The sequence below is a fragment of the Pinus tabuliformis genome, chromosome X, assembly GCF_031772625.1.
Source record: "Pinus tabuliformis cultivar Carrire ecotype Pingquan chromosome X, CPIR1, whole genome shotgun sequence".
In the NCBI taxonomy this organism is placed as follows: Eukaryota; Viridiplantae; Streptophyta; class Pinopsida; order Pinales; family Pinaceae; genus Pinus; species Pinus tabuliformis.
The window spans coordinates 13,977,268-13,993,801 of NC_142308.1; the positions used below are offsets into that span (position 1 = coordinate 13,977,268).

General features: G+C 36.5%; 1 protein-coding gene across 1 annotated transcript; it reads left to right on the plus strand.

The window, feature by feature from the left end:
• The first annotated feature begins 1,406 nt into the window (after window positions 1–1,406).
• On the plus strand, window positions 1,407–12,613 carry LOC149138051 (glutamate receptor 3.2-like). The gene is made up of 10 exons (XM_089450221.1): window positions 1,407–1,692; window positions 2,042–2,870; window positions 3,179–3,680; window positions 3,800–4,077; window positions 4,176–4,207; window positions 5,680–6,074; window positions 6,187–6,624; window positions 8,300–8,470; window positions 12,156–12,238; window positions 12,328–12,613. The coding sequence occupies exons 1-10, from the start codon at window positions 1,407–1,409 to the stop codon at window positions 12,611–12,613; spliced, it is 3,300 nt and encodes a 1,099-aa protein (XP_089306347.1).
• Window positions 12,614–16,534: the final 3,921 nt, after the last annotated feature.

Genomic DNA, 16,534 nt, shown 5'->3' on the forward strand with positions numbered 1-16,534 from the left:
ATTATGCAGCCAATTGTTCTTTGAATCTCATCGGGTTCACAGATTCAGACTGGGCTGGAGACACCATTGATCGCAAGTCTACTTCCGGTTATGTACTTAGTTTGGGATCCGGCCCAATTTGTTGGTCAAGTAAGAAGCAGGCTGCCATTGCTTTATCATCAGCAGAGGCCGAGTATAGAGGAGCAGTCAATGCCATTATTCAGGCAATTTGGCTACAACATTTCCTATCTGAGCTTGGGATTAGTGTCCATCATCCAACTGTCATCTGGTGCGATAATCAAAGTACGCTAAAGTTTTGTAGAGATCCAGTGCAGCGACAGCGTACCAAACACATCGAGATCCACATGCACTTCATTAGAGAACTCATTCATGATGGGATCATCGATCTTCAGTACTGTCCTAGTTCTGAGCAGATTGCTGACATCTTCACCAAGACTTTCACTGAGCAGAAGTTTCGATTCCTGCGAGATCGTCTCGGGGTGAAGGACACGACTGCCTAGCAGTTGTCTTTTCTCTACTTTTGCATTATATTTTGAGGGGGGTTTTCTTCCCACTGGGTTTTCCCTCTTTCCTCTTTTTTATGCATTGTATATGGGTACCTAAAATGGCCGTGTTGCCGGGACTCATTCATTTTGCATCACACTCACCTAAGTTATGCTTAAGGGGGGGTGTTGGTGTACATGCACTTAGACTAGCTGTGTTGGTGTACATGCACCTAGATTAGCTCCAGTTAACTTATTGCTTGCATGTGGCACATGTACACATTAACATAAGATAAAACACACTTAGCTTTAGTTATTGCATGTACAACTAAGCTTAACTTAGTTGCTTTTATGTATTTATTCTAAAACTAATATTGGAGAATCAATTATTCATTTTTTTCTCAATTCTTGCTTGCTTCCTTCCTTCTCTTGCGAGCTTGTTTATTGTTTTGCAGATCTAGATCTATGTATCTCAAAAATCTTACAAAAGTCCATCGAATCTTATAGCTTTTGTTTCATTCCAGATCGTCCACCTTTTGTTTCATTCCAGAACGTCCACGAAACACGTATTTGATTGTCCTGTTCTACGTGAGTCGAAATAAGAATGCATCTCTCAAGTCAACATCAACAATGAATTCTGGCTCCGCGTTTTGTTGGGTCAATGAGTACGGCATTGCGAGGAAGCTGATAATAAGGAAAAGTTAAGTTGTTCAATGTTGAATTGTTCAGGTTCAATGATACCAATATATTCTTCAATAAACAATCACAACCGCTCAAATCTTGCCACACCATACCTGATAATCCTCGCAAGTCAATCCAGACAAAGTAGCGGGTTTCTTTCCGCCTTCTGTTGACAAAATAGAGTTGCAGGGATCTATTTATCGAAATCTTTGGCTCCGGTTGTGGCTGCACACGGCAACGATCATGGCGGTTTCCATTCTGAAGTTCTTCGTCTGTCTACTACTTTGTTTGGTGAATTTCTATGGAGAGGATGCAAGGAATGCTGTAGCAGCAGAAGATGGGAGGAGGCCAATTAATATAGGCGTCATACTAGACAAGGATTGGTACGGATTAGTGGCAAGAACGGCCCTTGAATTAGCTGCAGAAGACGTAAATAAGGAGAATAAGCTCCCCAACTCCAGTCGCTTAGCGCTCCAGTTTCGCTTTTCAGATTCGGATGGACAAAACGCAGTCATGGCCGCCTTTGCTGGTATTTATTAAATCCAATAATCACAGTTTAAAATTAGAATTGACTTTGATGGCTTTTATTTTCTATTCACGATTCAACTGTATTGAATAGATAAATCAAAATGTATAAATTATTATGGGATTTTATTTTCATAGCTTTTATATATCCATGTCCTTTGAATTTACATAAAAACATTTTATTATTTAAAAAAGAAGAAGTTGTTTGTCCCAAATTTTATACAGCCGGGACAAAATATGTGAGAGGAGAGATTAAGATTTCCCGGGTTCGAATCTATTAGATTAAGGTTTCAAGAAATCTGAATGAGTAAAATAGTTCTAACAGCATTAAACAAACTGCTGCTTTTCTACAGCTGTAAATCTATTGAAAAAACAAGTGGTGGCCATAATAGGACCACAAACATCGCAAGAAGCCGGGTTCGTGATAGATCTGTGTACCGCTTCAAAGGTGCCAATGATTTCATTCTCTGTAACGGATCCCCTGCTCTCTGCCCGCCGGTCCCCATATTTCATCCGCTTGCCTCATAGCGACGCTGTTCAGGCCGACGCTATTGCAGCGCTGGTCGAGTCCTACGGCTGGAGAAAAGTCGTGGCCGTCTACGCCGACAACGATTACGGCACCGGCATGCTGCCCTTCTTGACCGATTCTCTCAGTAACGTGGGATGTGAAATCGCTTACAGATCGGCCATTCCAGCGAATGCAAATAGAAGCGCTACGAGAACGATGCTTTCCGAGCTGAAGGACATGCAGACGAGAGTTTTCGTTGTTCACATGACTTCAGACCTGGGCGCTGTTTTCTTCTCAGAAGCTCAGAACATGGGGATGATGAGCAGTGAATATGCATGGATTATTACAGACGGGTTGAGCGCTGTTCTCGACGTCATGAACGAATCAAGCATCGCGTCCATGGAAGGCGTTCTGGGAACCAGAAGTTATATTCTAAACTCTACACAGTTGCATAATTTTGATAGCAGGTGGAAGCAACGGTTCATAGCCGAGAATCCCACTAAAGGAAAGCCGGCAAAGCTCAACATATACGGTTACTATGCCTACGATGCCGTTTGGATGATCGCTCAGGCTATCAAACGTTTTGGTAATGCCGAATTTAATTTCTCTCAATCCCCAATTAACCCAAATGAGTCGTTCAATTCACAGCTGTCGAATCTTCCAGTTTTCAAACAAGGGGAACCAAGGAAAATTTTAAGGATGGAAAATTTTCTTGAAGTTTAAAAACATTGGCGAATCTCACTAATCCCTAATATGCAAACTATAATTTTTTTAATGATATATTTGCAAAATTATTCAAATTTATAATGATTTTATATATGGTATCTATATAATGTTGGCGATTTTTAAGGCAAAATAATTTTATATTCTAAAATTTGGGCAAATCATCTTTTATAAAAATTGGAAATTGGCGAATCGTTTTTTGGAAAAATCATGGAAAATTAGCCCACTGGGCGAACATTAGCCCCTAAAATTTTCCATGAGGGGAACGATTGCTACACCTACTCAGGAACACCAATTTCAAAGGTTTAAGTGGGCAATTGAAAATAAGTGAAGGGGAGGTTACAGGTGCCACATATGAAATACTCAATGTCTTGGGCAAAGACAAAGTCCGCTACCGCCCAATTGGCTGCTGGAGATCAAATGGAACTTCTGATTCCTCAGGGGCAATGAGTGAGCTTGAAAATGTTACTTGGCCAGGAGGATCCACAGACCCACCCCGCGGCTGGGCAACGCCTACCAAGCCGTTGAGAATTGCGGTCCCAATTAAAGACGGATTCCAAGAGTTTGTCCGTGTCGAGAAAAATGCAACCGGCGGGCTAGTAGTCTCTCAGGATAAGCCCGGTTTTGTAATTGAAACATTTACAGCCGTTCTCAAAAACCTTTCATATAATGTTACGCCCTATTTCATTCCTTACAATCAGAACGGGTCAGAATTGCCGGGTTACTATGATGACCTAATCCAGCAAGTCTCCTTATCAAAGGTCAGCTGTTAAAAAATTTCTTCCTCTCTTTCTCCATTATCTAGTTCCAGGTATATAAGTGCCTCTTTTTTTCAACCAATCTAATTTGGAGTTTTTCTTTTTAATGCCCTGATCAGGAGTTCGATGTAGCTGTGGGGGATTTTACCATCCTTGCAAACCGCAGCATATATGTGGATTTCACTCAGCCCTATTTTGAGTCAGGGCTTGTGATGGTAGTGCCAATAAAAGCAGCCAATCCGAGCGATGCTTGGACATTTCTCCGTCCTTTCACACGAGCTATGTGGGGTACAACCGGAGCATTCTTTGTGTTTACAGGATTAGTTGTTTGGCTGCTTGAACATAAGGTCAACGATACTTTCAGAGGAAATCCCAAAGAACAGGTTACAACCTTCCTATGGTAATCTTCATTTTCCAATTTCTTTCATAGGGTTTGGGTATTTTCATTTATGAAGTTTTTAGATCGAGTATAATGAACCATGTACTAATGTTTTGCAGGTTCTCATTTTCCACGCTCTTTTTCTCTCAGAGTAAGTCTGTTATTTACTTTCACTTTTTTATTATATCATTTATCTTTGATAAGAATTTGCCGCAAGTAGATTCTACATTAAAAATGCATTGAATAATAGACTTTGAATCACTAAATTGAAATTTCATAGGACTAATTTTCATGAAGGCAAAATATGTTTATTTTTCTGTGCATTGCTTTCGGTATCGAAACATTTAAATGATATTACAAAAATCTCATAGAAATATATTTCATATGCAAAAAACAAGCTGGGATTTCATATGAAAAAAAACAATGGACTTTCATATGAAAAAAACAAGCTGGGATTTCATATGAAAAAAAACAATGGAACTTTATATGTTTCGTCTTCAGTATCAAAAAAATTAAATGACATTAAAAATTATAAATGCCACTCGTATTTATTATAATCTTACCCCAGCAAGGTTAAGAGGGACGCAAAACGTTAATTTTCGCTGGTCTTCCATGAGGGGAGGGAATTCTTTTATCAAAACAGTACATTCGGACCATATTTATAAAGCGATCGTTCTGTGAAGTTGTAAACAGACAATCAGGCAGATTAAAAATTCCTATTGAAATTCATGTCTATTTTTCTTATATGTACTCTTAGAAGCTATCTTATTTCTACTATTTGGAGGTATCTCCGCTATTCTTAGGGAAAACACCCTTATTCTTTTTATCAGACGATATTTTGAAGCAACCTTCCTGTGAAGTTGTACACAGCCAATGACACATTAAAAATTTCTATTGAAACTCATGTCTGTTATTCTTATATTTACTCTTTGCAGGTATCCCTCTTATTCTCAACTTTATTGAATAGGAAGTACGTACAATTAGATTAAATCCGATTTAATTTCTCATGGGATTAAATCTCTCCCAGTAATGAAAATAGTTTGCATAGTCCCTGTTAGCTTTTTGATCATTAATGAACATATTCATTAAAATTGTATTGTTTTAACAAATATTTAAATATCCAATCTATAGTTTAAATCGTATGGTATAATTGTGAAGTAGAATATAGACCTTTTCTGATAAATTTTTATAATTAAAATGAAGTCATTATACTATTGGAAATTTTCGACTGTATATTCTATGCTTCAACCATATGCTATAATTTGTATCCTATGTTTCCACCATATGCTCCAATTTGAACTACAAAATTAGAGTAAAATTGTCATCAAACATAGTTATAGAAACTAGGAATCAAAAGCCCAAAACACTATTTCAAATATGCAATATTTCCAACCTCAAAAATCCTGATTGAATACAATATTTCCAACGCCAAAATGTACTAACAGCAATATTTCCAACATCAAAAATCCTGATTGAATACAATATTACCAACGCCAAAATGTACTAAACTTTTCATTATAATTTCAATATCTGCGTAGATAATTCTCAATCACAGCTCTGTAAAATTGTAATCGTTTTATTAATTAATGATTCAAAGAATTGCAAATGGTTCGTATTATACAGGAGAGAAAGTTGTGAGCAGTTTGGCTCGAGGAGTCATAATAATCTGGCTTTTCGTGGTTCTGATACTGCAATCTAGCTACACAACAAACCTCACTGCAATATTAACAGCCCAACAATTGCAACTTACCATTCAAGACGTGGAGACTTTGAAATCCAGCGGACAGCCAGTGGGTTACCAGGCCGGATCTTTTGTAGGTGAATACCTGGTAGAGCACCTGGGGATAGATCGCAACAAGCTCCAGGGATATTCATCACCACATGAATATGCAAACGCACTGTCAAACGGATCAGTGGCTGCCATATTTGACGAACTCCCTTATATTTGCGTTTTCCTGTCAAACCAAAGCGGCTTCACAATAGTTGGCGAGACATATAGAACCGGGGGCTTAGGCTTCGTATGTTTCCATCACATTCATTCTATTTATTGCTATTAGGGTTAAGACTAGTAAAATTGCACTCGTTTTTGGTGTTCGAAATATACTGTGACTTGATTTTATCTATAAACAGGCATTTCCAAAGGGATCTCCGCTCGTATCGGACATGTCAAAGTCGGTGCTGGAGGTTGCAGAGGGCCCGGAAAATCAGCAACTTCGAGCGAAATATTTCAACAACCAGACGGACTGCAGCAACGGAGGGCCTACAGAAAATTCGAATAGGCTAAGCATGAAGAGCTTCTGGGGCCTCTTCGTCATTACGGGCTCCGCTTCAGCGATGGGTTTGCTCATATATTTGGGCCATCATATTGACACATATGTTCGCCATCGCCTTCCACAGGAGCAACAGCACTTCCCCTCCACAAAACGTTTAATCTTAAGCCGCTTGAAAAGCTTCCTGAATTACATAGTCGAGAAAGAGGAACCTGGCAATTCTAAAGAAACCAATCGAGAAAGTGATGAAAATCTCCCTGACGCCCCCAATTTTGGTACCAGTATTTCTACTCCGCCGGCGAGGGAAAGTCCATGTTGGAATTTTTTGATAAATTCCATAACAGACAAAAATTGCTCTGTTTTTACTCTCTGTTTTTGCACTCTGTTTTTGCACAGAAAAACAGAAAAATTCGTTCTCTGGAAATGGTGTTGCAGCAACGCAGTTTTTTTCAGTTGCTGTAACTTGTGTTGCAGCAACGCTGTTCGTGGTGTTGCAGCAACGTAAATTTTTGACGTCAAGTATTTTTTTGAGTTACGGTGTAACAGCAACACCCAAAAACGAACTTCTATTTATAAACAGTAAATCAACTGATACAAAAAAAAACATCTTCCTCACACAGAGGGATTTCACAACTGCTATTACAAAACATATTCCTCTTAACAGAGGGATTCACCAATGACTATGATGAAAAGCATCTTCCTCTCAACAGAGGGATTCACCAAGGAACGCTTCTGTTCCACACAAATAACATCTACCTCTTAACAGAGGGATTTCAACATGCCTGCTTCAGAGGCACTTCAATCTGTCCAAATTGACACTACTGTGTCTGCCTGATATTTTACACTGCTGTGTGTGAAAATATCTTCATTCGCATTGCTCTTCACAATGGCACTCAGGCTGCAATATGCTCTACACTGCTGTACATTACAGACTCTGTCTTCTCCTGAAAAACATTACACTGCTGTGTGTAAAACTTTCAATACATTTATGCTGCTGCATATTCCATTACAAAAACTTTGTCTCAGCACTGCTGTCTCAGCATTGTGTTTCAGCACTCTGTATCAGCACTCTATTTCAGCAACTCTCTCTATCACTGCACTGTTGTGCATAAAACAACTTCTTAAATTACTCTCGCGCTGCTGCGCATTCCTTTCACATTTAACAACAAAAATACGCACTGTGTGCTCCCCTTCATTGATTACAATCGCACTGCTGTTGTGCCTCACTTGCATTTCAGATGCAAACAACAAAAACTGTGTTGCTGCGTTTCTACCCTTTCTCACAGCAAACAATCACAAAACAAATTACTTTCAATATCTGCACTGCTGTGCATTTTTCCCTTTCTGCTCTCTGCTACGCTGTTGCGTCTTCTCCTCAATCTCTTCTACACTGCTGTGTCTTCTCCTCTGCACTGTTGTGCCATCTCTTTACATTGTTCTTCACGCTGCTGCGTCTACTCTGCTGTGTCTACTCTTCTGCACTGATGTGCCTTCGTTGTTGCTTCTGCTCTGCAGCGTCTTCTGCTCTTCTCTCAAGCACACAATCACATTCAAGCGCTGCTGCACTTCTCTCTTACATTTCATTTACAGTCCCTGCACTGCTGTGCATGAAAGCTTCATTCATCTGAGCTCGTGCTGTTGCACATTCTTTTAAAAAACACAGAAATTACATTCGAGCACTGCTGCGCTACATTGCAGAGAGATTAACACTCCTATCGCTCTGCTTCTATGCTGCTACTCATTACATTAAAACAGAACACTAGAAAAACTGCTTAAAATTATTATGATAAGACTGGAAATTAAAACAAGGTATGGCGCAACAGACAAATAAATCTAATTCCTGAGATTTTCGGATGTTGCGGTACATTCCCCATGTCCGCAATAAAACCTGTTGTTTACTATTTTTACCAACGTTTACCAATCACATTAAATTTCATTTATTGCATGACTGATAAATCTGGCTGTCAATGAAGATTCAACTTCACGTCAAATTCATTGCTGCAGGCCTGTACATTCAATCGGACAGCTGCCCATCCATATCGCACGGCTCTATCTGCTCCAGGGAAAACTGTTTTGGCAAAACTGCTGTCCATGTGTCTGTTGTTTTAATTTGTGCTGGGAAGCGTACTGGTTTTATGGAAATAGTACGCAGCAGGGGAAATTAATATTTCAACACTCCCCTTTAATTTCAACTGCTGTGTTAAAATTACAGTTCCTTTTGCTTGCTCTTCGCATAAGCTCCTTAACATATTTCTCATTCAAACTGCTTGACATTGCTACTGTTGTAGCTGCCACATATTCTGCCTCCACTATAATGATGAAGAATTACAGGCTCCCCCTAACTGTATGCATCGTCTCCTTTTGGCAGAGTCTTCTCAAAAAATACTTAGATTGGTGGGAGAGCTCAAAGGACTTTCGGACTGTATTTCCTTCCTTCTCCATACTTGTGTAACTTTCTTCTTTTGCATGGGTCTAGCTTGCATAGGAGCCCATGTTAAGTTACAATCACGTGCCATATGCCCAATGTTATGACACTTGAAGCATTCAACATTGTTCATGAATAAAAATTCATGATTTCTTCTTGCAAAATTGTTTCTTGGAGATTGTCGGAGACTACAACATCTATCTCTATGAAATGCTCTGCAGTCTTTTGCCATATGACCAAAGTTTGAACAAGAATAACAATAACCAAAAAATGAACTTTGATACCTGGTATATGGAGGTTTCCTTGATGTACTTCCGAAGCCTTTCTGCCTTGAAATTCTTTGTTGATAACCATTGCCTCTCGCATCATTGTTGTCATCAACATTTCTTCTTGGAGCTGGTTTTCTACTTGGAGTAGGATTTCTTCTATTGCAGCCTTGATTTTGCTCCTTGCCTTTGCTGGAACTAGGGGCATCACAATTTCTTTCTGCCTTCTTCACATCTTCTTTGCTTAAAACATTTTCATTCTTGTTTGAGGGTTCACCTACATACCCGAGTCCTGATTTATCAGATGGAGATCTGTGATAGTTGAGCATGTCATCCAAGGCTTGAGAGCTCTTCATGATTTTGTTCATCCCTTCAACCTTTTTCTTGAGGAAAACAATCTCTTCTTCCAATCTTTCACACTCATTATTTTTCTTTGCAAGTTGTTCCTCAGTTTCTTCCTTGCTACGAGTAGCTTCAGTTGCTACTATTTTAAGGGAGATAATTTCTGACTTCATTTTGGAGATTTCTGCTTGACTGCTCTCCATTTTCTTCTCAGCTTCTTGTGCCTGCTTTTTGGCTTCTTGTATTTTAGACTTAAGGGAGGAGACCTCTACCTTGTACTGTCCAATCTCTTCTACAAGCTTGTTTACTCTCTTGTGCCTTTGTTCAAGTTGATTTGACAAAATATCTTCCTGCTTCTTTGCTTTATTCAACTGATTTGTTATGGATATGACTTCTTCATGATGTTTCCTCTTGCATTGATCAAGCTCTTTCTCAAGTTTGACAAGCTCTTCATCCCTTTCTTTTACTTGAAGTTTGATGAGGTCAACCTTCTCACATTCAGCTTCTATGATGGGTTCAGAATTTTCTTCTTCACTGATGGTCATGATCAGTGCTCCCTTTGCATGAAGGTCATGAAGTTTGTCCCATATCTCCTTTGCTGATGAATATTTTCCTAGATTCTTCTTCACAGAATCAGGTAGCCCATCCAAGATTATTTTTGCTGCTTGTGCATTATACTCCTTGGATTCTCTATCCATCTTACCATCATCCATCACTGATTCCCAAATTTCAATCCCTTCAGATTTTAAGAAAGCCTTCATTTTTATTTCCCATATATCAAAGTTCCCATCGAACCTTGGAGCCTCAAATAGAATGCTTTCAAATAGATTGTCTTCTATTTTAGTAAAGGAGGGAGACACAACCTTAGAAGGTTTGGAGACTTTTTTCTTTGACCTTGCCATTCTTGACTATTCTTCAAAATACTAGACTGTGTATTTTAAAAAAATCACTGACTGTCTTCAACAGCAACACAGAAAATCAATCTGAGAAATACCTGGATCCTTTCTTGGCTGAGTCTTCACTCTGCTGGTGAAGCTGCTACCGCAATAAACCCTTCCTTCAGCTTCTTTGACACTTCAAAGAGCCTGGACTAGCTCTGATACCATGTTGGAATTTTCTGATAAATTCCATAACAGACAAAAATTGCTCTGTTTTTACTCTCTGTTTTTGCACTCTGTTTTTGCATAGAAAAACAGAAAAATTCGTTCTCTGGAAATGGTGTTGCAGCAACGCAGTTTTTTTCAGTTGCTGTAACTTGTGTTGCAGCAACGCTGTTCGTGGTGTTGCAGCAACGTAAATTTTTGACGTCAAGTATTTTTTTGAGTTACGGTGTAACAGCAACACACAAAAAGGAACTTCTATTTATAAACAGTAAATCAACTGATACAAAAAAAACATCTTCCTCACACAGAGGGATTTCACAACTGCTGTTACAAAACATATTCCTCTTAACAGAGGGATTCACCAATGACTATGCTGAAAAGCATCTTCCTCTCAACAGAGGGATTCACCAAGGAACGCTTCTGTTCCACACAAATAACATCTACCTCTTAACAGAGGGATTTCAACATGCCTGCTTCAGAGGCACTTCAATCTGTCCAAATTGACACTACTGTGTCTGCCTGATATTTTACACTGCTGTGTGTGAAAATATCTTCATTCGCATTGCTCTTCACAATGGCACTCAGGCTGCAATATGCTCTACACTGCTGTACATTACAGACTCTGTCTTCTCCTGAAAAACATTACATTGTTGTGTGTAAAACTTTCAATACATTTATGCTGCTGCATATTCCATTACAAAAACTTTGTCTCAGCACTGCTGTCTCAGCATTGTGTTTCAGCACTCTCTATCAGCACTCTGTTTCAGCAACTCTCTCTATCACTGCACTGCTGTGCATAAAACAACTTCTTAAATTATTCTCACCCTGCTGCGCATTCCTTTCACATTTAACAACAAAAATACGCACTGTGTGCTCCCCTTCATTGATTACAATCACACAGCTGTTGTGCCTCACTTGCATTTCAGATGCAAACAACAAAAAACTGTGTTGCTATGTTTCTACCCTTTCTCACTGCAAACAATCACAAAACAAATTACTTTCAATACCTGCACTGCTGTGCATTTTTCCCTTTCTGCTCTCTGCTACGCTGTTGCGTCTTCTCCTCAATCTCTTCTACACTGCTGTGTCTTCTCCTCTGCACTGTTGTGCCATCTCTTTACATTGTTCTTCACGCTGCTGCGTCTACTCTGCTGTGTCTACTCTTCTGCATTGATGTGCCTTCGTTGTTGCTTCTGCTCTGCAGCGTCTTCTGCGCTTCTCTCAAGCACACAATCACATTCAAGCGCTGCTGCACTTCTCTCTTACATTTCATTTACAGTCCCTGCACTGCTGTGCATGAAAGGTTCATTCATCTGAGCTCGTGCTGTTGCACATTCTTTTCAAAAACACAGAAATTACATTCGAACGCTGTTGCGCTACATTGCAGAGAGATTAACACTCCTATCGCTCTGCTTCTATGCTGCTACTCATTACATTAAAACAGAACACTAGAAAAACTGCTTAAAATTATTATGATAAGACTGGAAATTAAAACAAGGTATGGAGCAGCAGACAAATAAATCTAATTCCTGAGATTTTCGAATGTTGCGGTACATTCCCCATGTCCGCAATAAAACCTGTTGTTTACTATTTTTACCAACGTTTACCAATCACATTAAATTTCATTTATTGCATGACTGAAAAATCTGGCTGTCAATGAAGATTCAACTTCACGTCAAATTCATTTCTGCAGGCCTGTACATTCAATCGGACAGCTGCCCATCCATATCGCACGGCTCTATCTGCTCCAGGGAAAATTGTTTTGGCAAAACTGCTGTCCATGTGTTTGTTGTTTTAATTTGTGCTGGGAAGCGTACTGGTTTTATGGAAATAGTACGCAGCAGGGGAAATTAATATTTCAACAGTCCACTGAGCGAAACCACTGTTGGTCACATAGAAGAAGAAGAAGGCGGCTATGAAGACACCGATGGTCACATAGAAGGAGGCAGCTATGAAGACACCGGTGGTCACATAGAAGGACACGGCGGCGTAACCACCAATGGAGGTCCCATAGAAGAAGACGACGACTATGAAGACACCGGTGGTCACATAGAAGGAGGGGGTGGCGTAACCAGCAGTGGAGGTCCCATAGAAGAAGAGGACGGCGAGGAAGACGCCACCTCCTCAGCGTTGTTGTCGCACTCTTCTTGATTCCTTTGGCTGCCAGGGGCATCATCTTAATGATCAATATCTTGATGCTTACAAAATAGTCAAGGTTTTTATCTTTCCCATCGAAGGTTGGATCTTGGATCTTCACATGACTTTGCCTGAAGCATACCAGGCTTAGGCTCAGGCTCAGGCTCTTCCAGGTAGTGTCTGGAGTTAATGAGTTTTTTAACTCACGACCTTTCAGTATGCGAGGACCGGGAAAGCAGATTTTAGTAGTGGTTCTTATGATATTTGTGCTTCAAAAAATACTCTTTGTTTAGTTGACTGTTCAATAATTACAGCTGTAACATGTAAAATTTGTTTGTATGTTATTTTTTAATTAAGCATTGAAACCATTTATGAAATTATAAATATAAGAAAAACAGACATGAATTATAAATTATAAAACAGACTAGTTATGTTAGGTTAAATAACTTTATATTATGAACTAAATAGTTATAGAAATATGTTAGGTTATATTTTATATATAAAAATATAATATATAGTTATGTGATGTTATATTTAAATAATAGTTAAATATAATTATATATAGTTAAATATTATATATAATTAAGTTGAATGTTTTGTTAGCGTGATTATCCTAATTATAAAATAAACAAATTATGTTATGCTAAATAATTTTATGTTATGAATTAAATAAGTATAAAATTATGTTATGTTATATTTTATATATAGAATTATAAATATACTTATATGATGTTATATTTAAATATAATTATGTTAGGTTATAGTTATTATATAGGGTAGATGTTAAGAGTAAATGTTTAATAAATTTAATTTAGTGTTAATGTGGGCTCTAATTAAAGATGGATATAATTTTATGTCTAAAATAAAATATAAATTTAAGTAGAATTGGTACCATGGCAATGATGAGTGGAATTTTGTTTGTAGAAAGGGTGAAATAATTAAAGTAAAATAGTTAATCTAACCTTTGTCAACTCTAGATTTTGAATATAATATTTTTGTTTTAAAATATAATATAGTATTTTTTATTTTTAAATAAAATTTCTGATTTTTTATTTGGCTGTGAGGTGCACTCCAACACAAGATGCTAGAGATGTGTAACATTAATGTAAACATTCCGACTTGACAAAAATAAAAATAAAATATTGTAGAGACGTGTAAACTAATGTAACATGATATAATGTAAATGTTTTAACTCGGCTAAAAGAAAAATAACCACATAAAATTGATTAATAAAAAAATAAAAATGACCCATGGTTTTAAGAATCCATAGTATTGACCCATGGTATTCATGTGGAATATAACCTATTCAAGGGGAAATTAAACTAGCCTAAATCTATCCTAGTTTGATGTTATATTTACATACATAATTAGTTGTAGAAAATGACGGTGTTGAATCCATGTAGCTTGTAAAGGTAAAACTTTTTCATGGATTTGTATGGATATGTTTGGTGGCCCTATGTCTTTTTGTATGTTTTGTTTCTATCGTTGAATGGATGAATACATAATGTGTATATATATGTAGAAGCTTTAGAGCTTTCTGGACACTCTTGGGTGATTCAAGGTGTTTTTAAGAAGTGTAAGGTTAAAGAGGATTGCACAAAGTACAAAACAATAGTTGCTTTTTCATTCTAATGGTTTCTTTGATAATGTAAACATCTTGACTCGGAAAAATAAAAATAAAATATAGTAGAGAAGTGTAACTTAATGTGTGGAAATATATTGTAAATATTTTAACTGAGTGAAAATAAAATAAAATAACAAAATAAAAATAACCTTATAAAAATTAATAATAATAATAATAATGATACATGGTATTAAGAATCCATAGTATTAGCCCATGGTATTGACCCATGAAATTCATGTGGAATATAACTTATTTAAGGGAAAAATTAAACTAGCCTAGATCCATCTTAGTTTGATGCTATATGTTCGCACTTCGACATAGTGCATTTGTATGGATATGTTCGGTGGCCCTATTCTTTTTGCATATTTTTATTTTTATCGTTGAATGGATGAATACATAATGTGTATATATGTATATAAGCTTTACAGAGGCTATTGGATGCTTGAGGAACGTGTTTTTAGTAAGTGTAAGGTTAAACAAGATTGACAAAGTACATAACAATAGTTTTTTCTTCATTCTAATGGCTTCTTTGATAATCATTTTAATATAATATATGTAATATATTCTCTTAATTTGTGTAATATAATATATGTAATATATTCTCTTAATAGAGATGATAGATCTAGGATCGTAAATTTAGAAATGAATAAACTTAACTATGAAAGTGACCTGGGGTTAGGGGAGAAGGTGGGAGAAATATTATGTAAAATGTAATTATTAGATTTTATCTAATATTTAGGTCTACCTTATTAGGTAAAATGTAGTACTATAATATTATATTTTACCCAATATTTCCCCTCAATTGGTCCACTTTCTATTGTAATTTTTCTTCATATTTGAAGTTTAAAAGTAAACAAACTCAACTAATACTCTATATTTTTTATTAAGTAAAATATAATACTATAATATTATATTTTATCCACTTTTTATTAAAAAAATTATTTATATTTGAGATTTATAAGTAAACTTAATTCCTATGTAAACATTTGATCCCAGTATGGTAGAGATATTTGATTTTTTATTAGGTAAAATAAAAATAAAAATAAAAACACATAACATTAATAATTATATTTATATTTATATAGATTTGGTCCCTCTCGGCACTTGGTAGATGTGGAGTTACGATACATCTAAACTGATATATATATATATATATATATATATATATATATATATATATATATATATGAAGTGGACAAATTTATTTACATTGTCCTTGTTCTCGTAGTATGTGTTTGGAAAAAGAGCCAAATTGCAAAAGAGAGAGAAATAAAGCAGTGTGGTGGGAAGAGAGAGAAGCATAACAAGAGTGACACAAGTGCGAGAGGATACAATGAAGGAAAAATGAGTGTTTGGAGTGTTGGATGGAGGAAGAATCAATTTCGAGTCAAAGTGACATTGTTCCTTGTAAATTTGGTGTGTCCAATGGTTGCTTGTCTATATTGGATTAGCCAATGAAGATTTGGTGTAGATGTTGACTCACTTATTGTTTATTAGCCAATAAAAGTTTGGTAGAGATGTTGACTCACTTATTTTTTATTGAGTAAGTTGATAAACTTATAGGTTTTTGCTACAAAGCTAATAAACCACTTAGAGTTTCTTGAAAAAGATCTCTAAAACTTATAACATTAATAAATTTAATAAAAATGAAGATCCCTTTAGAAATAATTATCCATTAATAAAAAAATAAAATCCTTATATATTTAATACTAAAAAAATAATCAATGTAGTGAACCATTTGCCCCAGACATGTCACATATTAAGAGAGCCTAAATTATAGATCCAAATTTGATCTTTTCCATGAGTTACTAGTGATTAGTAGTTAACTCAATCAATTTTTACCAATCAACAAATTTGTTAACATTGGATCTTCAAGAAGACTTGTTTGATTAGGTAATCATAGTAAGAAGCCACTAACCCATAGCAATCCAATCCTTGATAGAGAAAAAAAAAGTTAAACCAAATCCAATTCAAATGGTGATTATAGAATTTGTCTCTATCACTTGAGGTAGTCATCATGGGATCTCATCATAAATCATGAGAATGAAACATTGCGTTAGGAAGCTTAATTTGTTTATTTACATGTTGTTGCGCCAATATAAGTGAGTGTATTCTAAAACTTGGTATTCATTTGTCTTATCCATTTTTATTTAATGTGTATCAATGATGCAAATGCACGTTCACCAGTTACCGATTGTCCTAGTGTTAAAAAAAAAAAAAAAAAAAATGATGCAAATGCACGTTACAGCAAACTAAAAGTCATAATGTTGATTAAATAAAAATAATTTAAAAATTAAAAATCCTTATATATA

What these genes read in the sequence shown, in the direction of transcription:
- LOC149138051 (XM_089450221.1), top strand. Translation starts at nt 1,407, where the DNA reads ATGGCGGTTTCCATTCTGAAGTTCTTCGTCTGTCTACTACTTTGTTTG. An exon ending in AATCTTCCAGTTTTCAAACA is followed by an intron (nt 2,871 to 3,178) that starts AGGGGAACCAAG and finishes AAATTTTCCATG; the next exon opens with AGGGGAACGATTGCTACACC. An exon ending in CAGGTTACAACCTTCCTATG is followed by an intron (nt 4,078 to 4,175) that starts GTAATCTTCATT and finishes AATGTTTTGCAG; the next exon opens with GTTCTCATTTTCCACGCTCT.